Source organism: Gorilla gorilla, chromosome 7 (assembly GCF_029281585.2).
Source record: "Gorilla gorilla gorilla isolate KB3781 chromosome 7, NHGRI_mGorGor1-v2.1_pri, whole genome shotgun sequence".
Classification (NCBI taxonomy): domain Eukaryota; kingdom Metazoa; phylum Chordata; class Mammalia; order Primates; family Hominidae; genus Gorilla; species Gorilla gorilla.
This window is the reverse complement of record NC_073231.2, coordinates 47,113,845-47,138,314: the sequence shown is the minus strand read 5'-3', so window position 1 is coordinate 47,138,314 and position 24,470 is coordinate 47,113,845. Positions and strand designations below refer to the sequence as shown.

At 38.1% G+C, this 24,470-nt stretch overlaps 1 protein-coding gene across 1 annotated transcript in view; it reads right to left on the bottom strand.

Annotated features, from left to right (window-relative positions):
• Positions 1 to 844: 844 nt before the first annotated feature.
• Positions 845 to 24,470, bottom strand: part of C7H8orf89 (chromosome 7 C8orf89 homolog) — a 49,190-nt gene continuing 25,564 nt past the window's right edge. Inside the window, exons 2-5 of the mRNA XM_019032273.3 lie at positions 18,932 to 19,098; positions 16,576 to 16,729; positions 9,887 to 9,942; positions 845 to 1,122 (exon numbers count right to left, since the gene is read on the bottom strand). Coding sequence (XP_018887818.1) covers positions 974 to 1,122; positions 9,887 to 9,942; positions 16,576 to 16,729; positions 18,932 to 19,058 — 486 coding nt within the window. The 5' untranslated portion in view covers positions 19,059 to 19,098 and the 3' untranslated portion in view covers positions 845 to 973. The remainder of the gene's footprint in view (positions 1,123 to 9,886; positions 9,943 to 16,575; positions 16,730 to 18,931; positions 19,099 to 24,470) is intronic.

Here is a 24,470-nt window from a genome sequence, read left to right as displayed (position 1 = left end):
TTCAGAGCTGTCAGACAGGGACGTTTAAGTCTGCAGAAGCTGTCTGCTGCCTTTTGTTCAGCTATGCCCTGCCCACAGAGGTGGAGTCTCTAGAGGCCTTGCTGAGCTGCGGTGGGCTCCGCCCAGTTCGAGCTTCCTGGCTGCTTTGTTTACCTACTCGAGCCTCAGCAATGGCAGACGCCCCTCCCCCAGCCAGAGTGCCACCTCACAGTTAGATCTTAGACTGCTTCACTAGCAGTGAGCAAGGCTCCAAGGGCATGGGACCTGCCAAGCCAGGCACAGCAGAGAATCTCCTTGTCTGCCAGTTGCTAAGACCTCGGGAAAAGCACAGTATTTGGGCAGGAGTGTCCCATTTTTCCAGGTACAGTCTGTCACAGCTTCCCTTGGCTAGGACAGGGAAATCCCCTGACCCCTTGCACTTCCCGGGTGAGGCGACGCCCTGCCCTGCTTCAGTTCATCCTCCATGGGCTGCACCCACTGTTCAACCAGTCCCAATGAGATGAACCAGGTACCTCAGTTGGAAATGCAGAAATCACCCGTCTTCTGTGTCAATCACGCTGGAAGCTGCAGACCAGAGCTGTTCCTATTCGGCCATCTTGCACTGCCCTCAAGACCTCATTTTTTCTTCAATCTTCCCCAGCAGCTAGCCAAGGTCATTGCACAAAATAGACACTCAAGAGTATCAAATTGAATCAAAACACACAATCAATGTACATAAAATTCACAGAATAAAATTTATCTTATGCTTATTTTCCCATAAACCATAATTTATAGTCCTTCAACATAAATAAGGAAAAAATATAATTTGTCTCTGTAACGTTAACAAAATACAATGACTCATCTATAATGTAAAATATTTATTTCTTATTTACATTTCCATTTTTATACAAATCATTTTGCATCATATCACATAAAAAAAGAAAATATAAAGCTTAAAAGTCACTGAAGAAAGCATCACACTGTACGACATTTTTCAGCAGTCTCGGAGGTCTCGTTTCTTGCTTTTTTTTGATTTTGTGGTTGTTTCCTGACGAATGGTATCATATTCCAATATGGCTATTTTGGAAAGTCTCTCTAAGTATTGAGATGGTGCTCCAGTGAAAGGATCACTGAAGCCAGAACCTGGAGGAGGAGGTGGGGAGTCAGCTATTAAAATGAATTAAGCACACATGAATAATATTCTATTAAATATAATGTGACTGAAATATTTCTTCCACAAATGACTATTACACGCTACTAGTTCTTATACTACAGAGCTATACTAACCCAAAAAAGAGCATGCATAAAAACAGACACACAGACCAATGGAACAGAATAAACAACCCAGAAACAAATCTATACATCTATAGTGGATTCATTTTTAACAAAAGTGCCAAGAATGTACACTAGGGAAAAGACACTCTCATCAATAAATGGTGCTGGGAAAACTGGGTATTATGGGTATTATGAAACTGGAGATTATGCAGAAAAATGAAACCAGATCGCGTCTCTCGACATATAAAAAAAATCAAAATGGATTAAAGACTTAAATCTAAGACCTCAAACTATGAATACTAAAAGAAAGCATTGGGGAAACTCTCCAGGACATGGGAGTGGTCAAAGATTTCCTGAGTAATACCCCAGAAGCACAGGCAATCAAAGCAAAAATGGACAAATGGGATCACATCAAGTTATTAATAAAAAGCGTCTGCACAGCAAAGGAAACAATCAACAAAATGAAAAGAACCTACAGAATGTGAGAAAATATTTGCAGACTACCCATCTGACAAGGGATTAACAACCAGAATATATAAGGAGCTTAAACAACTCTATGGGAAAAGTCTAATAATCCCATTTTAAAATGGGCAAAAGGGGTGGCTCACGTCTATAATCCCAGCACTTTGGGAGGCTGAGGTGAGCAGATCCCTTGAGCTCAGAAGTTCAAGACCAGCCTGGGCAACATAGCAAGACCCTGTCTCATTTAAACTCTCACGTTAATAAAAATTAATTAATTAATTAGTTAAATGGGCCAAAAGACCTGAATAGACATTTCTGAAAAGAAGACATGCAAACAGCAAACAGGCATATGAAATGTGGTCAACATCACTGATTATCAGAGGCATCAAAACTACAATGAGATATCATTTCACCCCAATTAAAATGGCTTTTATCTAAAAGACAGGAAATAACACATGCTGGCAAGGATGCAGAGAAAAAAGGGAACCCTCATTCACTGTTAGTGGGAATGTAAATTAGTACAACCACTGTGGAGAACAGTTTGGAGGTTTCTCAGAAAACCAAAAATGGAGCTACCATATGGTCCAGGAATCCCATTTCTAGACATATACCCAAAAGAAAGGAAATCGGTATATCAAAGAGGTATCTGCACTCCTGTGTTTACTGCAGCACTGTTCACAATGGCCAAGATTTGGAAGCAACTGAAGTGTCCATCAACAGATGAATGGATGAAGAAAATGTGGTACATATACACAATGGAGTACTATTCAGCCATAAAAAAAATGAGATCCTGTCATTTGCAACATTATGGTTGGAACTGGAGATCATTATGTTAGGTTAAATAAGCCAGGTACAGAAAGACAAATTTCACATATTCTCAGTTATATGTGGGTTCTAAAAACTAGAACAATTGAACTCATGGAGATAGAGACTAGAAGGATGGTTACCAGAGGCTGGGAAGGATAGTGGAGGAGAGATGCGGGGGAAGTGGGGATGGTTTATAGGTACAAAAAATACAAAGAATGAATAAGAACACGTATTTGATAGCACAACAGGGCAATTATAGTCAATAATGATCTAATTGTACATTTAAAAATAACTTTAAGAGTATAATTTGATTGTTTGTAACATAAAGGATAAATGCCTGAGGGGATGGATACTCCATTCACGCGAATGTGATTATTACACGTTGTACGCCTGTATCAAAATATCTCATATACCTCATAAATAAATACACCTACTATGTACCCAGAAAATTTAAAAAAACACGACTAGTTTTTGATATAACACATATTTTGAATTAAAAATGCCATGTTTACTTTCTTTTTCTTTTCTTTTTTTTGAGATGGAGGATGGAATCTTGCTCTGTCACCCAGGCTGGAGTGCAGTGGTGCAATCTCGGCTCACTGCAACCTCCACTTCCCGGGTTCAAGTGATTCTCATGCCTCAGCCTCCTGAGTAGCTGGGACTACAGGCGTGTGCCATCATGCCCAGCTAGTTTTTGTATTTTTAGTAGAGACGGGGTTTCACCATGTTGTCCAGGCAGATCTCAAACTCCTGGCTTCAAGTGACCTGCCCACCTCAGCCTCCCAAAGTGCTGGGATTACAGGCATGAGCCACCGCACTCAGTTTTAATGCTACTTTATAAAATGACTATGTGCCTCAAAAAATATTTATCTAAAAAACCTTTAATGCTTGTATTTAATTATATAAAATTACATTGGTGCAAAAGTAATTGCAGTTCTAAAAACCGCAATTACTTTTGCACCAACTTAATATGATTTTGTACAATACTTTTTAAAACATGGGACAACTGTGAGATTGATTTCAAAGTAAAAGGCATAATCTCCATAAATAATTAACTCATTTCATATTTTACATGCCTATCAAGTTATTTTCTTCAAATAAAAACATTTCTCATAAATGCTAAGTGAAGTAAAATTGTAAAGTAAAATAAAATCGTTCACTTAACTGAAATAGCATTAATCAAGCTTCTATCATAGGGTGGTAGTAATAACAACAGATAGCATTTGTTGAATGATCTTTGTCAAGTACTTTACATCTATTTTATCCATACAACAACACTATGAAATAGTCATCTGTACTATCTCGAGTTACAGATTTTAAAAAGACAATTTAGGGATGCTAAATAACTTGCCCGAGTGCATATACTTAGTAACTATCAGAGTTAGGATTTGAACCCAGATTCATCAAAGTTCCAATCACTATGTATTACCCCTAAATACATGTAGAAATATTTTAGGGTATAAACCTCTCTATATACAATATACAAATATGTAGAAATATTTCTATTTAAAAACATATATGCAGCTTTGAAAATACTGACCTATATTGCTTTAAAATATTATTATTTAACTTCAGTTTCAAGTGCCAAAAAAAAGCACTATCTTCAATTCTCCAATGTAGTTGTTATTTTTCTGTTTGTTTTGTTTTGTTTGCAGGGGTAATATGAGTGAGAAGTTCAGAGAGAAACAGCTGAGAGTTAAGAATATGATCAGGACTTCTGTTCTTAGCAGTACAATGGACTTGACACTTTAAAAGACCCTCTGGCAGCAAAATAACTAGATTCCAGGCATTAGGCAAACCTGAAAAAACTTCAAAGAATCAGTATCATACACACAAATGCAATTAAGTTGGAAGTTGTTAATAATAAGATAAATTTAAAATTCTGAAATATTTAGAAATTTGTACACATGTATTAGTCCATTTTTATGCTGCTGATAAGGACATAACTGAAACTGGGTAATTTTTAAAGAAAAAGAGGTTTAATGGACTCACAGTTCCACATGGCTGGGGAGGCCTCACAATCACACCAGAAGGCAAAAGCCATGTCTTACATGGTGGCAGATAAGAGAGAATGAGAACCAAGCAAAAGGGGTTTCCTCTTATAAAACCATCAGATCTCGTGAGACTTACTCACTACCATGAGAATGGTATGGGGCAACCGCCCCCATGATTCAATTATCTCCCACTGAGTCCATCCCACAACACATGGGAACTATGGGAACTACAATTCAAGATGAGATTTCAATGGGGACACAGTCAAACCATATAAACACATTTTCTAAATTATCAGTCAAAAAACAAATCATAATAAACATACAAATATTTGTTGCTAAATGATAAATATCACAAAAGTTGTGTAATGGAGCAAAAGTTGTATATAGAGAGGTTTATACCCTAAAATGTCTATGTTAGAAAAGAACGTTGAAAATTTAAAACACAGGTATTAGATACACAGTAGGAAAAGAGTAAACCCAAAGAACATGGAGGAAAAAGATAATATAGGAAAGGGGAGAAATCAATGAAGTAGAAAACCAAGTTACAATAAAAGGGATTTTTTAAAAAGACAAAAGCTCTTCATTGAAAAAACTAATAAAAAAGGAAAGCCTCTGGTGACATTACTCAAGAAAATAAAAGAAGGCACAAATATATAATATTGGGAAAAGAGGAACAGAATTACAGATAAAGCAAAGACTAAACTTTATGCTAATAAATTTTTAAAACTGAGACAAAATGCAAGTTTCTAGAAAATATAACTTACCAAAACTGATTGAAAAATTAGAATACCTTAAGAGCCCTAAATTCAAAATGATTGAGCCAATATTAAAAGATTCTCCCAAAGAAAACAAGTAACCCAAATGAATTTTATAAATGAATTTCCTCAAACTTTCAAGAGAAAAATCATTCCAATTTAAGGTCGTATTCTTCAGAGAACAGAAAGAGAAAGAATAGTCCCCAATTCATTCCACAAGGCCATTATAATGTGGACACTGAATCCAGACAAGGACAGAACAAAAAAGAAAATTCATGGCAATCTCACTCCACTTACCAGCATAGGTAAAAAATGCCAAATGAGATATTAGCAAATTAAATGTGGCAGAATATAAACAAATAATAAATCATTTCTAAATTGGGTGTATTTCAGGAATGCAAGAGTGACTTAACATTACAAAATCTGTAAATGTTATTCTTCACATCAAAATAAGTAATAATAAGTATTTACTGAAGACTTACTTTGTTGCAGAAACTAGTGTAGGCACTGTAGGGATATGAAGGTGAGTGAATGAGACACAGAAGTCATAATGTTAGAAAAGAGGCTGGCAAATGTTCATTTGGGCCGAGATTCAAAGCAATGTCTTTTGGGTTTTGTTTGTTTGTTTGTTTGTTTGTTTGTTTGTTTGAGACAGAGTCTCGCTCTGTCACCCAGGCTAGAGTGCAGTGGCACAATCTCGGCTCACTGCAACCTCCGCCTCCCAGGTTCAAGCGATTCTCCTGCCTCAGCTCCCTGAGTAGATGAGATTACAGGCGCACACCACAATGCCCGGCTAATTTTTGTATTTTTAGTAGAGACGGAGTCTCATCATGTTGGCCAGGCTGGTCTCAAACTCCTGACCTCATGATCTGCTCGCCTCGGCCTCCCAAAGCGTTAGGATTACAGGCGTGAGCCACCGCACCCAGCCAGCAATGTCTTTTGTTCTAATTAACATTTATATTTTTATTTTACACTGTCTGTTGATTACAGAAATTGTTTTAGTATATGAAATTAAGAGAGAGAAAACATCCAAGGAAAAGTTCATGAACATTTAAACTTATAAACTTCCATAGACTGAGCTTGCAGAGCTGCTAACAAGTCAATTCTGACAGCTACCAATAATGTCAATAGAAGCATTACTTAGTAATTTTAGTTTTGGTTGTTTGTTTGGAGGTGTTCAGTTAACTCCATTATTCCATAAGCCAAAGTCATGGAAGTATGAGTGTATTAGAGGAAGACAAGTATTATTATGATAAAAATTTAAAATAAGGTTTTAAAAATCTTTAACTTTCTTTTTAACTTTTAAGTTCAGGGGTACATGTGTAGGTTTGTTATATAGGTAAACTTGTGTCACAGGGATTTGTTGTATAGATTATTTCTTCACCTGAGTACTAAGCCTAGTACCCATTAGTTATTTTTCCTGATCCTCTCCCACCTCCCACCCTCCACATTCAGGTAGGCCACAGTATCTGTTGTTCCTCTCTGTGTGTCCATGTGTTCTCATCACTTAGCTACCACTTATAAGTGAGAACATGTGGTATTTGGTTTTCTGTTCCTGCATTAGTTTGCTAAGGATAATGGCCTCCATCTCCATCCATGTTCCTGCAAAGGACATGATCTTGTTCTTTTTTACGGCTGCATAGTATTCCATGGTGTATGTGTACCACATTTTCCTTATCCAGTCTACCATTGATGGGCATTTAGGTTGAGTCCATGTCTTTGCTATTGTGAATAGTGCTGCAGTGAACATATGCATGGATGTGTCTTTATTACAGAAGGATTTATAGTCCTTTGGGTACATACCCAGTAATGGGATTTCTGGGTCAAATGGCATTTCTGTTTTTAGGTCTTTGAGGAATCACCACACTGTTTCCTACAATGATTGAACTAATTTACATTCCCACCAATAGTGTATAAGTGCTCCTTTTTCTTTGTAACCTCTCCAGCATCTGTTATTTTTTTACTTTTTGATAGTAGCCATTCTGACTCATGTGAGATGGTATCTCATTGAGGTTTTGATTTGCATTTCTCTAATGATCAGTGATGTTGAGCTTTTTTTTCATATGCTTGTTTGGCTGCATGTATGTCTTCTTTTGAAAAGTGTCTGTTCACGTCCTTTGTCCACTTTTTAATGAGGTTATTTTTTTCTTGTAAATTGTTTAAATTCCTTATAGATGCTGGATATTAGACCTTTGTCAGATGCATAGTTTGCAAAATTTTTCTTCCATTCTGTAGGTTGTCTGTTTACTCTGTTGATAGTTTATTTTGCTATGCAGAAGCACTTTAGTTTAATTAGATCCCATTTGTCAATTTTTGCTTTTGTGGCATTGCTTTTGGCATCTTCATCATGAAATCTTTGCCTGTTCCTATGTCTAGAATGGTATGGCCTAGGTTGTCTTCCAATGTTTTTATAGTTTTGGGTTTTACATTTAAGTCTTTAATCTATCTTGAGTTGATTTTTGTATATGGTGTAAGAAAGGGGTCCAGTTTTAATCTTCTGCATATGGCTAGCCAGTTAGCCCAGCATCATTTATTGAATAGGGAGAACTTTCCCCATTGCTTGTTTTTGTCAGCTTTGTTGAAAATCAGATAGTTGTAGGTGTGTGGCCTTATTTCTGATCTCTCTATTGTGTTCCATTGATCTATGTGTCTGTTTTTGTACCAGTACCATGCTGTTTTGGTTACCATAGCCCTGTACCATGGTTTGAAGTCAGGTTGTGTGATACCTCCAGCTTTGTTCTTTTTGCTTAGGATTGCCTTGGCTATTTTGGCTCTTTTTTGGTTCCATATGAATTTTAAAATAGTTTTTTCTAGTTCTATGAAGAATGTCATTGGTAGTTTAATAGGAATCACATTGAATCTATAAATTGCTTTGGGTAGTATGGTTATTTTAACTATATTGAGTCTTCCTATCCATGAACATGGAATGTTTTTCTACTTGTTTGTGTCATCTCTGATTTATTTGAGCAGTGTTTTGTAGTTCTCCTTGTAGAGATCTTTCACCTCCCTGGTTAGCTGTATTCCTAGGTATATTATTCTTTTTGTGCCAATTGTAAATGGGATTGTGTTCCTGATTTGGCTCTTGGCTTGACTGTTGTTGGTGTATAGGAATGCTATCAATTTTTGCACATTGATTTTGTATCTTGAAATTTTGCTGAAGTTGTTTATCAGCTTAAGGAGCTTTTGGGCCAAGACTATGGGGTTTTCTGGATATAGGATCATGTCATCTACAAACAGTGATGGGTTGACTTTCTCTCTTCCTATTGGAATGCACTTTATTTCTCTCTCTTGCCTGATTGCTCTGGTCAGAACTTCCAATACTGTGTTGAATAAGAGTGGTGAGTGTCTTGTGCTGGTTTTCAGGTTTTTAAGCTTTTACCCATTCAATATGATGTTGGCTGTGGGTTTGTCATAGATGGCTTTTATTATTTTATGGTATGTCCTTCAATACCTAGTTTATTGAGAGTTTTTACTAGGAAGGGTGTTGAATTTTATCAAAAGTCTTTTCTGCATCTGTTGAGATAATCATGTGGTTTTTGTCTTTAGCTCTGTTTATGTGATGAATTGCCTTATTGATTTGGGTATGTTGAACCAACCTTGCACTGCAGGGATAAAGCCTACTTAATTGTGGTGGATTAGCTTTTTGGTATACTGCTGGATTCAGCTTGCCAGTATTTTGTTGAGGATTTTTACATCAATGTTCATCAGGGATATTGACCTGTGGTTTTCTTTTTTTGTTGTATCTCTGCATATTTCGGTATCAGGATGATGCTTGTCTCATAGAATGAGTTACAGAGGAATCCCTCACCCTCAAATTTTTAGATAGTTTCAGTGTGAATGGTACCAGCTCTTTTTGTACATCTGGTAGAATTCAGCTGTGAATCTGTCTAGTCCTGGGCTTTTCTTTGATGGTAGGCTATTTGTACTGATTCAATAAAAAAACTTAAGCTTTTAATGAAATAATTGTTGCACCTAGGAAAGGATGAATCATTTGATAGACTGAAGGACAAATGGCAAATAAAATATACCTTAGTACCATAAACCCTTTTAGTCACCATGAACTTAGGAGTAACTTGACTTAAAAGTAGTTTTTTGGGACCAAAACTATTGATATATAGATAAGTTCTGTATTAGATGTCATAAGTACACAGGATTCACAAAAATAGCAATTAGAAGATAAAGCTAGAAAGGAAAGCTGAGGGAAGATGGTAAGGGGTTCAATGTCAAGCTAAAGAGTTCATACTCAGTCTGTGGGTAACGAGGGAGTCATTGTGTTTGAAGAAGAGACTAATGTGATTAGAAGTCAAAGTTTTAGGCTTTTTTTGTGGTATTGAAGGATTTCAAAGATCAGACATTCAAAACAAGAAGACCAGTTTGCAGGCACTAAATGGCCCAAGTGAGATATGATGAGGGCCTACCCTTGAGTCCTGAAATTATAAAAGTATGTTTATAATGAACCTAACATCCACTTAGTTTATAAAATAAACAAAGCTTAAAAGAAGTAATAACAAAACAAAGATAATTAATCAATGAAAAGAAAGGAATTTTTTTTTAAAAAGGATAAGGTATATGACACCCAAGAGAGGTAGTAGAAAAAAGGACGAGTCAGCTTACCTTTTGATTTCTCCCAAAGTGGTGCCACACTGCATGTCTCCTTAGTCTTCTTTAGCCTGAATATTATATATTATCATAAAATTACTTACATATAAATTCAGGGTACAGTGAAACTCACTTGTTGAATAACATCACATAGACATTAAATAAATGTTAAGGAAAGTCTTTCCATTATAACTCATTCCATCAGAAGCAGATATGAGCCAACCCAACATCTTGCTAGCAAATTTTACCAGTGGCTGAGTGCTAGGTCTAACTTCTCCCACAGACCTTTATCATACCTCTCACTAGTCATGACTCAAGCAATGCTAAATGGGAGGGAATCAAGATAAACAGGCCATTTGGATATGTTGAATACCAACTATCACCTTTTTTGTACACTTTTCACCTATCAATCACCTCAATCTGAATTTTGTCATAATTTTGTTCCCACTGAAATACATCTAGATAATAAGTAGATTATTAGGGGAAATATATCATGATTGAATCTGCTGTGGGTGAGATAATCCATTATAAAAATCCCAAATTTCTTGTAACAATATTTTTTTTTGAGACAAGGTCTCACTCGCTCCCAGGCTGGAGTGGCACAATCATACAGCTCACTGTAACTTTGAACTCCTAGGCTCAAGCAATTTTCCTGCGTCAGCTTCTTGAGTAGCTGGGATGGTAGCTGCATGTCACCACACAAGGCTAATTAAAAAAAAAAAAGTTTGTAAAGACGGGGTCTCACTATGTTACCCAAGCTGGCCTCAAAATGCTGGCCTCAAGCAATCCTCCTGCCTCAGCCTCCCAAAATGGGTTTCCAAGCATGAGCCACTGAGCCCAGCCTCTTGAAACCATTTTACACTTTAAAAGTCAGCAGCAACTTTTAAGTACTCCACCTCTAGGATTACTATTATTATTTATATTACTAGAGTGTGCTTTGAGAGTCACTAAAATATTTTGCTTACCAATAAGGAAATTTGAAAAAATACTACACTTTCAATCAAATATTCACACAAGGAGGGAAAAAAGAGAGTAAGGGGTTGTACATAAAACGAACAAAAATGAGTACTTCTCTGCTTTGCCAAAACCGCTCCTTCACAGGCCGCTGCGCAATGTGCACAGGAGAATAAAATACTTGCAGGCAATTTGACATGTTCTCACTACAACAGCTAAAATGAAGACACTTGAGTTAAAGGCAGGGAAAAGAACTAACATTTATGTTTGCCAAGCACTTCATATACATTATGTCACTTAGCCATTACTATTCCACTTTATATATGAAGAACACTTGTCATAACATGAATAAAATATAGTCAATTATCCTTCATTGACCTAAGTAAATTCACACTCAAATCAATGTAAAATGTTTAGAAATATTTTCACAGTCAAATCACAAATGAAAAACAGAAACAAACAAACAAAAACCTGAATAGCGTGGAAATAATGAGAAGCAAAATAAAGACCCCAAATTAAGAGTCAGAAAGGGCTAATTCATGGGTATTTTCCAGGCTTCCAGTATCTTTGAGATGATCACGTGTATCGAAGGAAGGGTAACAAGACGGGTCCATACTGATGCAAAGTACAAAGTCCATCGGCACAGGCAGCCCTGCACACTCCTACCTCCTCCCCAAAGGGCACTGTGACCCTTGATGAAAATGACATAAGTTGACAGTCAGGGACACAAGTGTCTTGGTTACGATGTAACTGACTGTCCTTAGTAGCTTTATAGTCATGTTTCAAACGGTCCCTCTTTTTTCTGCATCCCCGCCATTTTCCACTTTGACTTAAGTTACCATCTGGTAGCAACTCTCTCTCTCTTCCATTTCTAATTCTGCCTTATTTTATTCTAACCTTACTTCAGAAAGAACAATTTTGCGTTTTATATTTTTATAGCTTGAAAATCTTTCTTCAGATAATATTAAAAATGATGAGAAAAGCTATATGTATGATATTGTTTATTGTGGTGTTACTTACAAAACCAAAACAATCAAAGCATTTTCAAAATCCAACTACAGGAAGTGATGAAGTAAACTGTGGATCCGTCAGTGAAATATAATGTGGTTGGTAAGACTGTTTAAAGAACATATACTGGCATGACAAAATGCATATATATAAAGTTTTTTAAAAGGCAGGATAAAAATTTTAAGTACACTAAAATCACAACGAAAATGAAATCCATGAAAAAGAATTTTTTCTTTCTTTTGAAAGAAGGGAATATCCAAACAATAAAAATGGATATGTTATGATGGGTAGATTATCAAATAATTATTTTCCTTTTTTTCTGCAAAGTTCTTATTCTTATTTTCATAATTTAAATAAAAATTATCAACTTTTGATTTTAACCTGTTCCAGCTCTCTATTTATATTACCAGAATTTATTTCAAGAGTACTTAAAAAGAACAATTGTATTAGCTGGAAAACTCAAGAAACATATTTTGAAACGTCAACCTTGTGTGCTAGGCATAACTGGATGACTTTAAAGTTCATTGTAATAGGAAGATAATATAAAAATATAAATCCTCCCCTAAAGGGTGGTGCAACTCAGAATGCTATAAGTGCTTCACTTTTTTTAATACTACCAGAGTGAATAAGAACTAGACATTCGGCCGGGCACGGTGGCTCACGCCTGTAATCCCAGCACTTTGGGAGGCCGAGGTTGGTGGATCACGAGGTCAGGAGATCGACACCATCCTGGCTAACACGGTGAAACCCTGTCTCTACTAAAAAAAATACAAAAAGTTAGCCGGGCGTGGTGGCGGGCGCCTGTAGTCCCAGCTACTCCAGAGGCTGAGGCGGGAGAATTGCTTGAACCCGGGAGGCGGAGCTCCCAGCGAGCCAAGATCGCGCCACTGCACTCCAGCCTGGGCGACAGAGCTAGACTCCGTCTCAAAAAAAAGAAAAAGGAACTAGACATTCAACAAATATCTGAAGAACAAATAAACCAAAGCAGAAGCTGAGTAGAATGTGAGACTATCTTACTAACTTAGAGATCCCTCTAGAGAGTTTTCTTTTAATGGTATGTCAGTCAGTCTGATTTCTAGCAGGAAAAGTATTTGTAATAATGTTTTCTGTTACCGTAGCCTTGTAGTGTCGTTTGAAGTCAGGTAGCGTGATGCCTCCAGCTTTGTTCTTTTGGCTTAGGATTGACTTGGCAATGCGGGATCTTTTTTGGTTCCATATGAACTTTAAAGTAGTTTTTTCCAATTCCGTGAAGAAAGTCATTGGTAGCTTGATGGGGATGGCATTGAATCTATAAATTACCTTGGGCAGTATGGCCATTTTCACGATATTGATTCTTCCTACCCATGAGCATGGAATGTTCTTCCATTTGTTTGTATCCTCTTTTATTTCCTTGAGCAGTGGTTTGTAGTTCTCCTTGAAGAGGTCCTTCACGTCCCTTATAAGTTGGATTCCTAGGTATTTTATTCTCTTTGAAGCAATTGTGAATGGGAGTTCACTCATGATTTGGCTCTCTGTTTGTCTGTTATTGCTGTATAAGAATGCTTGTGATTTTTGTACATTGATTTTGTATCCTGAGACTTTGCTGAAGTTGCTTATCAGCTTAAGGAGATTTTGGGCTGAGACAATGGGGTTTTCTAGATATACAATCATGTCATCTGCAAACAGGGACAATTTGACTTCCTCTTTTCCTAATTGAATACCCTTTATTTCCTTCTCCTGCCTAATTGCCCTGGCCAGAACTTCCAACACTATGTTGAATAGGAGTGGTGAGAGAGGGCATCCCTGTCTTGTGCCAGTTTTCAAAGGGAATGCTTCCAGTTTTTGCCCATTCACTATGATATTGGCTGTGGGTTTGTCATAGATAGCTCTTATTATTTTGAGACACGTCCCATCAATACCTAATTTATTGAGAGTTTTTAGCATGAAGAGTTGTTGAATTTTGTCAAAGGCCATTTCTGCATCTATTGAGATAATCATGTGGTTTTTGTCTTTGGTTCTGTTTATATGCTGGATTACATTTATTGATTTGCATATATTGAACCAGCCTTGCATCCCAGGGATGAAGCCCAGTTGATCATGGTGGATAAGCTTTTTGATATGCTGCTGGATTCACTTTGCCAGTATTTTATTGAGGATTTTTGCATCAATGTTCATCAAGGATATTGGTGTAAAATTCTCTTTTTTGGTTGTGTCTCTGCCCAGCTTTAGTATCAGGATGATGCTGGCCCAAACTGAAAACACCACCACTTTTATTCTGTAAAAAAGGCATTCAGGGAAGGAGGCCTCCTCTATTCCCAGGAGGTCACAGGAACTGGGAGTGGTAAGAAGGAAGATGCTAAACGGGCTCCAGATGCAGCTTTATCCAGGGGACGCCTCATGCCTGGTCATTTGGGTGGCTGGGCTTGTCCCACCTCCCCTTCTTCATGCCCTCCTCCCGGTCTCATCCTAGGCCCTACCACCCCTAGGCCAGCCACAGGCTTCGCAGCAGACATCTGTGGGTCTGAGTTTCATATATCCAGCATGAAGCATGGTACTGGTACCAAAACAGAGATACAGACCAATGGAACAGAACAGAGCCCTCAGAAATAACGCCGCATATCTACAACTATCTGATCTTTGACAAACCTGACAAAAATAAGCAATGGGGAAAGGATTCCCTATTTAATAAATGGTGCTGGGAAAACTGGATAGCCGTATGTAGAAAGCTGAAACTGGATCCCTTCCTTACACCTTATACAAAAATTAATTCAAGATGGATTAAAGACTTAAATGTTAGACCTAAAACCATAAAAACCCTAAAAGAAAACCTAGGCAATACCATTCAGGACATAGGCATGGGCAAGGACTTCATGACTAAAACACCAAAAGCAATGGCAACAAAAGCCAAAATTGACAAATGGGATCTAATTAAACTAAAGAGCTTCTGCACAGCAAAAGAAACTACCATCAGAGTGAACAGGCAACCTACAAAATAGGAGAAAATTTTTGCAACCTACTCATCTGACAAAGGGCTAATTTCCAGAATCTACAATGAACTCAAACAAATTTACAAGAAAAAAACAAACAACCCCATCAAAAAGTGGGCGAAGGACACGAACAGACACTTCTCAAAAGAAGACATTTATGCAGCCAAAAAACACATGAAAAAATGCTCACCATCACTGGCCATCAGAGAAATGCAAATCAAAACCACAATGAGATACCATCTCACACCAGTTAGAATGGCAATCATTCAAAAGTCAGGAAACAACAGGTGCTGGAGAGGATGTGGAGAAGTCCCACTCCTTGGTGGGACTGTAAACTAGTTCAACCCTTGTGGAAGTCAGTGTGGCGATTCCTCAGGGGTCTAGAACTAGAAATACCATTTGACCCAGCCATCCCATTACTGGGTATATACCCAAAGGACTATAAATCATGCTGCTATAAAGACACATGCACACGTATGTTTATTGCAGCACTATTCACAATAGCAAAGACTTGGAACCAACCCAAATGTCCAACAATGATAGACTGGATTAAGAAAATGTGGCACATATACACCATGGAATACTATGCAGCCATAAAAAATGATGAGTTCATGTCCTTTGTAGGGACATGGATGAAATTGGAAATCATCATTCTCAGTAAACTATCGCAAGGACAAAAAACCAAATACCGCATATTCTCACTCATAGGTGGGAATTGAACAATGAGAACACATGGACACAGGAAGGGGAACATCACAATCTGGGGACTGTTGTGGGGTGGAGGGAGGGGGGAGGGATAGCTTTAGGAGAGATACCTAATGCTACATGACGAGTTAATGGGTGCAGCACACCAGCATGGCACATGTATACATATGTAACTAACCTGCACATTGTGCACATGTACCCTAAAACTTAAAGTATAATAATAATAAAAAATAAATAAAAAATAATAATAATAATAATAATAATGTTTTCAAACGTCAGTATTCAAAGTCAGGGAGACTTTTCTGGCTGAAAAATTCATTTCTGATAGTCATTGCAGGATGTTAATTAGGCCAACATCTCATTCAGAATCTTCCTTCACATTACTTCAGTCAGACCAGAAATGAAGCACAAGGTTCTATATAGAGGGTACAGAAACTTTTTAATATTGCAGAGAGTTAATTTTTTTTTCTAATGCTAAAAATTCCAATGCTCTCATGGGCATGATCTAGGCTAGGGCAATCAAGGTTTCTTTTAAAATGCCCTTAAATCGGGGCTGGGTGCATTGGCTCATGCCTGTAATCCCAGCACTTTGGGAGGCTGACTCAGGCGGATCACGAGGTCAAGAGATCAAGACCATCCTGGCCAACTTGGTGAAACTCCGTCTCTACTAAAAATACAAAAATTAGCTTGGCGTGGTGGTGGGTGCCTGTAATCCCAGCTACTCAGGAGGCTGAGGCAGGAGAATCGCTGGAATCCGGGAGGCGGAGGTTGCAGTGAGCCAAGATCACACCACTGCACTCCAGCGTGGCGAAACAGCGAGACTCTGTCTCAAAAAAAAAAAAAAAAAAAAAAAGCCCTTAAATCTTTTCTGGTAACATCACTCGAAAACAGAGAAAAGTGCCGAGTTGTCAAACTGAATAAAATAGCTTAAATTTTAAAAATTAAATCCTTTATGTAAAAAAAAAAACAGGCAAAAATGAATGCAATTCACTGACCAGAAAAACCTCTGCATTCAGCAGTATTACTACAAATACACATTCAACAAATGAGAATTAAGTAGCAATGATCTACCTGACTGCAGACACCTTGGCATCAGCACGTGGCAGTCTTTTAGGAACCTCTAGTGGAGCTGAACGTACACTTTTTTGGCAACTTTGCAGTCCTGGTAAATATGGCATTTTGATACATTCCTTGAGCTCTCCTAGACCAAATGCTGTGGTATATTCTGGTTAAAAATATATAAGAATCATCTTGATTAAATGCATACTACTTGTTTTACTGCATACTAAAACACATAATAAAATACACAAAATCAGTTATTAAGTAAAGAAAATTAAGCAACTGTAATTTATCTAGTATCTTTCCCAAGAGAATGGCTTTCCTTCTACATCCTGACTATAGGGACTGCAGGAAGGAGTAGATTAAGGGGATGATTAAGAGTGGAATAAGGAAAAAGAACAGCTTCACGGATCTTCCACAGTCGTCACTATCCTCTGCTTTCATTATTTTATACAGTTAGAATTCCCAGAATATTAGATACCTTCACACTGAAATAAAAGGCACTTTCAAGAGTCTGATATTATCTAGCACTTAGAGTCTTTTAATTTTCCTGCTTTTATGTAAATAAGAGGTGTAAACAGATGATCATCTTAGCTAGCAATGAGAGTCAAAGAATTATACTTGAGGCACTGATTTTAATTTTCTGTCCACAAAATTCCATACCAAATCTGTAAACCATCACCTTGAAGCATCAAGATTGTTTCTTCTACTAACCTCACATATCCATTGCACAGAGAGACGGTCAAATTATTTTTAAAAATTTTCAAGGCATTAAATGAAAAGAAAAAGGGGATGAAGAGGTTAAAGGTTTGGGTGTTCTTTGAACTAAACATAGAGACTTTTTTAAAAGTATTCTCTACAAAGCAAGTGTAGCACAGCAACAAAAATGGTATTTAATGGGACTAAAATTATTATATTGAATGTTCAAAATGTTATTTTGTAACTTTTGATTTTTTCCTCTTTTGGAAAAAATAGTTTCTGTTGGTCAAAAAAGCATATAGACTCTTTTTTCATCAATTAGATTTGGGGGGTAGAAGGGTGGATAAACTGCTGTCTGAGTACCTTTAATGGAAACCTGGTAAGAAAGTTGAAGAAAAAGTATAGCAACACATTCAAAACCAAAGAGGGATAAATCATTGAGTAGTTTGCATTTTACTATTTTCAAGAATTATTGGCTGGGTGTGGTGGTTTATACCTGTAATCCCAGCACTCTGGGAGTCTGAGGTGGGCAGATCACAAGGTCAGGAGATCGAGACCATCCTGGCCAACATGGTGAAACCCCATCTCTACTAAAAATAACAAAAATCTGCTGCACATGGCAGTGCGTGCCTGTCATCCCAGCTACTCAGGAGGCTGAGGCAGGAGAATCACTTGAACTTGGGAGGCAGAGGCTGCAGTGAGCCAACATCGCACCACTGCACTCCAGCCTGGTGACAAAGCTAGACTCCATCTCAAAAAAAAAAAAAAAGAATTATTTCTCCATTAATAAAGGTGGAAGCAGAATTCAGAATAAATAAGAAATATAATTAACTTGAAAGTAAGGGGGAATAACTATTAATATACTCATCTACATGTCAAAAGTTATCAAACTAGTCTTCATTGAGCAACTATGGGATTTAAGATACTCTCCACATAACTCAGTCAAAAATAAAGTTTTGGTTAGAATTTTTTTTTTTTTTTTTTTGACACAGGGTATCACTTTGTTGCCCAGACTGAAGTACAGTGGCATGGTCATGGCTCACTGCAGCCTCACCCTCTTCAGGCTCAGGTGATCCTCCTACCCTCAGCCTCCTGAGTAGCCGGGACCACAGGCACACACCAACACGCTCAGCTAATTTTTGTGTTTTTTGTAGAGATGGGGTATCACCATGTTGCCCAGGCTGATCTCTAACTACTGGGCTCAAGTGATCCACCTGCCTTGGCCTCTCAAAGTGCTCAAATTACAGGCTAAGCCACTGTGCCTGGCTTTGGTTAGAATTATTAATACATAACAGCACTGTTAAAGATTTGGATGTCTTAAAATATAAAAATCACCTTGAGTTATTTAAAACAAAATGCCATTTATAAAACGGAGTGTGATTCAACAGAGACAGTACCGCAATGGATGTTAAGAAATGCAGTTCTTTCAGACAAATTTGAGTTTAAAAAAAAGAAATACAGCTCTTTAAAATTTGTTTCCATCATGAGTCACAGAATTACATTAACTAAATTAATTTTAGTTTGCTTCCATTTTTCTTTTTCATCAATTTAAGATATAATTCTTACATAAATGTCACAGAAAATGTCCCTTGCCTGATGAAAAAAATACATGGAAATTCAAGGCACTATTTCTATGTTTTCTTGAGGAAAATAATAACAATAAAGTTACCTTTCTTAATCTTTTGTGTTTCTAAAACTGCTTTCTTCCAACTACTCTCAAAAATAAAACAACTGCCAAAGGAACTTCTGGTGAATTTAGAAGTCTCACATTTGATTTCAGGAGATAGCACTGACATTTTTTCTTCTTTCAACAGTGCTGATGAGAGGGAGATGCTGCTGCAGAGACAGGACACAAAACACAAAAAAAACACGTGTCTCAGGCACGTCTGAGACAAGGCAAACAGATGTGTCATAATGTTTCTCTTTCAAACTTTGAACATTTTAATGAATTCTTTCAAATTCCAGGTTACAGATATTGGGTAATATTTTTAAAAGTAAAGTCCAATAGCAAGTTATCACCTACAAGACAATGGAATACTTGGATTCTCTCAAAAACATTATCATTATAAAATGCATTTGTGCCTAAAAAAAAAAGACAAATTTTATGCTCCATGGAAAATAAACATGTTTTCTAGATAATCATCACTTTTATTTTAAACATGGACACAGAAGGAAAATCAATCACATACCCTGCTTACTTAATACATTAAACACATATTCAATTCAGTCATATACATTATCTATTGCATGCAAGGCATGACTACATCCAAAGAGTACAACCATGAGCAACTCTGAGGAGTCCCATGGGAATGGTGAGGAGTGACACCACCATGACAGCTACCATTTGTGAAATGCCTATTTTTCCAGGATCCTTGCTGGGCATTTTGCATCCATTTTTTCCAGTGATCACAACAAAGAATTAGAGATAGCCAGATTCAGCTATGCTTATTCATTCATGTAAAATATTTACTGAGTGTCAATTTTATGCCAAGAATTACATAAAGCCTTAGAGAAACATGCTAAGCAAAACAGTCCCTGCCCTTGAGGAACTTAGAATCTAGTAAAAGAAATACAGATGAGAAAATGGATAATACATTTCTCTGATCTCAGCAAACTATCGCAAGGACAAAAAAACCAAACACCACATGTTCTCACTCATAGGTGGGAATTGAACAATGAGAACATTTGGACACAGGAAGGGGAACATCACACCCTGGGGCCTGTCGTGGGGTGGGGGAGGGGGCAGGGTTAGCATTAGGAGATATACCTAATGTAAATGACGAGTTAATGGGTGCAGTACAACAACATGGCACATGTATACATATGTAACAAACCTGCACGTTGTGCACATATACCCTAGAACTTAAAGTATAATAAAAACAAAGAAGGAAAACGGATAATACAGTTTTAGTAAGTGCTATGATGGGGGGCAAAAAATAAGGGTGCTGTGGGAGCACACAGGAGGGATTCCCACCGCAGTCTTGGGCATTAGGGAAGCCTTTCTGGAGGAAGCCAACAAAGCAAGGACGTGGGAGAGCAGAAGGAGGAGGATATGGCTCCCAGCAGAGGAAGAGCATTGTGATGGTTAATATTGAGTGTCAACTTGATTGGATTGAAGGATGCAAAGTATTTTTCCTGGGTGTGTCTGTGAGGGTGTTGTCAAAAGAGATAAACATTTAAGTCAGTGGACTGGGAGAGGCAGATCCACCCTTAATCTGGGTGGACACGATCTAATCAGCTGCCAGTGTAGCTAGAATAAAGCAGGCAAACGCGGAAGGACTTGACCTGTTGAGTCTTCTGGCCTTCATCTTTCTCCCATGCTGGATGCTTCCTGCCCCCAAACATTAGACTTCAAGTTCTTCAGATTTTGGATTCTTGGACTTACACCCAGCGATTTGTCAGGGGCTCTTGGTACTGTCAGTTTCCCTACTTTTGAGGTTTTGGGAATCAGACTGGCTTCCTTGCTCCTCAGCTGGCAGGCAGCTTTTTGCGAGACTTTACCTTGTGATCACGTGAGTCAATACTCCTTAATAAACTCCCCTTCATATATACATCTATCCTATTAGTTCTGTCCCTCTAGAGAACCCTGACTAATACAAGCACATAAAAAGCATGCCTTTCTCCGGTGAGAGACAACAGGGTTCCAGAATGTAGTTTAACACAGCTGCAGTGTGTGTGCTGCACACCAGCAGGGAGGGAAGGGGAAAAACAAGAATGTGGCCCAGAACATGGGGAGAGAGGGCAAACGGTGAGGGCAAAGGGGAGAAGAGAAAGAGGGAAAAGGAGGAACAGGGAGAAGGGGAGGGAAGAGAGGAGGGGGAGACCCAAAGGTAGCCTCAGCAATGGGGGAGTAGGGAGAGGCGAGCCCTCTCCAAGAAGCTACTCCTGAGGGGCCACTGCCTCAGATCCTGGAAAGTTATTTATTACAAAGTGAGAAATTAGTTAAAAATAAAGGAAGGAAAGTCTTTAGATTTTGTGATGAGATCTTGGACATGCTTTTTACACTGCTTGAAATGGCAGTGTTGGCAGCTAAAAGTGAGGATGGAGACCACACAGTAAGGAGCTACAGAGCACAGGTGAAGAGCATTAGGAAATGTAGTCAGGGACAGCAAAGGGAAGGGGAGAATCCAGCTCAGCACTGGTTCCAAAGGCCCGTTTTGGCAGCTCCAACCTGTCCTGCCAGGTCCTCTGGGCCCAGCCTATGCTTCCTTCCCTGCAGCAAGGCTCAAGGCTTGTTCTCTAATGCTGCCACCACTCTCTCTATTCTTGGGGTTGATCCTCTTTCCAAGCAACAAAGAAAGAAGAGTGGCTCCTTCTTTCTTTGATGTACTTGAAGACAAACTCTTTTGATTTCACAGGATTTGTTGCTAAAGACTTGAGAAAACAAATAAGACAATTATAAGCGCAAAAATAATGAAAATGGCAACAAAACTAACTAAAATATGGAGTAAATTACAATTTCCAGTCTTAAAGAACTCAGAATCACGATCCAGACTCTAACAGCTTCTTTCTCATTTTATTTGTAAAGGTGAAGATGACCAGACAACTTTCTTTCAGCTTTAAGTCAGCCTCCTCTCCCTCTTCAAAGCCCCTCTTCTAGGACAGAAGAGGCCATCAGGGACTAACAATAAATGCCTCACACCCTCCAGTGGACATCTGCATTTCTGAACATTCAAGACCAAGGTTATACCAAAGAACAGCCCTCTTAGTGGCATTTTATTCTATCAGGCCAAGATTCCTAAAACTGGCTTTTTAGTAAAAGTTCACATGATAAATACACATTCATTATACTATTGTTATCTTTATGCTTTTGTGTGTATTTGAAATTTTCCAAAATAAAAAAAAATCTTTTTTAAGTAACAGCTGGCTGGGCATAATGGCTCACACATGTAACCCCAGCACTTTGAGAGGCTGAGGCAGGAGGATCACTTGAGGCCAGAAGTTTAAGACCAACCCCTTAATCTACAAAAAATTTTAAAACAGCCAAGCATAGTGGCATACATCTGTAGTCCCAGCTACTGAGGAGGATGAGGTGATAGGACTGCTTGAGCCCAGGAGTTCTAGGCTGCAGTGAGCCATGATCATGCCCCTGCATTCTAGCTTGGGCAACAGAGTAAGATCCTGGCTCAAAAAAAAAAATTAAAAAAATCAAAATAAAAGAGCCATATCTGCAAGAATATATAACTTAAGGAATATGCTTAAATCATGAAAAACCAAATATTTTTGATGTGATGTTTCCTGTAAACACAGTCTCTACCTAATTCTAGTGGAAAGAGAAAAATTAAGGATACTTTACAGAACTAATAAAAAGGCTATTTAAAACACACACACACACATAGGAAGAGATAATAAAAAGAACAAAGTACTTATGTTCTAGGGCAACCAATTAAAAAATCACTGAAAAAGTGCTTTCTCAAATTACCAGTAAAGAGAACTAGTGTTGAGATAAACTTGTTTAAAACTAACAGCTGTGAAAAAATTACTGTATTTTTAAGGCACCCCCAAATATGGGTGTATTTAAACATTTTAAAAATATTTCAGCTGGGAATGGTGGCTCACACCTGTAATCTCAGCAATTTGGGAGGCTGAGGTGGGTGGATCAGTTGAGGCCAGGAGTTCAAGACCGGTGTGGTCAACATGGCGAAACTTAATCTGTACTAAAAATACAAAAAAATTAGCCATGTGTGGTGGTGCACACCTGTAATCCCAGCTACTCAGAGGCTGAGGCATGAGAACTGCTTGAACCCGAGAAGTAGAGGTTGCAGTGAGCCGAGATCACACAACTGAACTCCAGCCTGGGTGACAGAGAGAGACTTCATCTCAAAAAATAATAATAAAATATTTCAAATATTTTTAAATTAAGATTTCCTTTTATCACCTAGCTTAGAACTCAACGGAAATGTTAAATATTGGCTCACATATTTATTATTCATCCACCCATTCGTTCACTCACTTAGCAAAATGTATTGAACATCTGTCATGTCAAGCATGGAAGATGTAATAGTGAACCCAAGGAGATAAGGTCCCTGCTCTCCTGAAGCTTAACTGGGGCAGTCAGACAATAGGTAAGTAAATGAATGAACCAAGTTTATTTCAGATAAAGTATAATAAAAGTAGATTTCTATATTGGTGATGGTTAAGTTCTATAAAGTCACTGTGAACACTGAATTAGCAAATACTGAACCATTGTTCCTAGGGGGAATTATAAGGGTAGGTTCCTATGAGCCTCTGGTCCCAACATTTTCATCAACCAGTCCATACATCACTTTGTCATATTTGTGTTTCTGTTTAAAGACATCTTATTTAATGTATACATTATTGATTCATTAACATGGAGCTCACGGTCAAAGAAGTTAATCTCACACCCGTATTTTTTCCACAAGATACATCACAGCCTTCTTGTGCTTAGGAACACTGAATAGCACTTCAGTGTAACTATACTTCGGGGTCCTCTAAAATAGGAAAATCACCAAAAAAAAGACAGAAATGCAAAAAACATGGTACTAAATAGTGAAAAAGACACTTGTTTACAGTATGGGAGCTAAAACAAGAAGGCAGAGCATTGACTTGTTCGACCTCAGCTGGGAAAGTATACGTCAGGTGAATTTTTTGCTGCACTGCACATGTCCACAGGAGACTAGAAAAGCATCACAAGTATTGACTTTGGGGTTACAAATACATTTTAGTGAGCAGATGAATCTGTAAGGGCAGAATCTGTGAATAATTAGGGTTGACTTGGCAATGTTTTGAGGGGCAGGAAGCGCTTCAGACTGGGTGGCTAAGGAAGGTCTCATTGACAAAGTGATCTTTTTTTTGAGAAGGAGTTTTGCTCTTGTCACCCAGGCTGGAGTGCAGTGGCACGATCTTGGCTCACTGCAACCTCCACCTCCCGGGTTCATGTGATTCTTCTGCCTCAGCCTCCTGAGTAGCTGGGATTACAGGTGCCCACCACCACACCCAGCTAATTTTTGTATTTTTAGTAGAGACAGTGTTTTGCCATGTTGACCAGGCTGGTCTCAAACTCCTGACCTCAAGTGATCCACCTGCCTCAACCTCCCAAAGTGCTGGGATTACAACACCTGGCAATAAGGTGATCCTGAGCTGAGATCTCAATGGACCAGAGTAGCCACAGATATCTGGAGGAATATCTAAAAGTGAAGAGCACTCTTCACAAAGAGAACAGTGAGTGCAAAGGCTATAAAACCAGA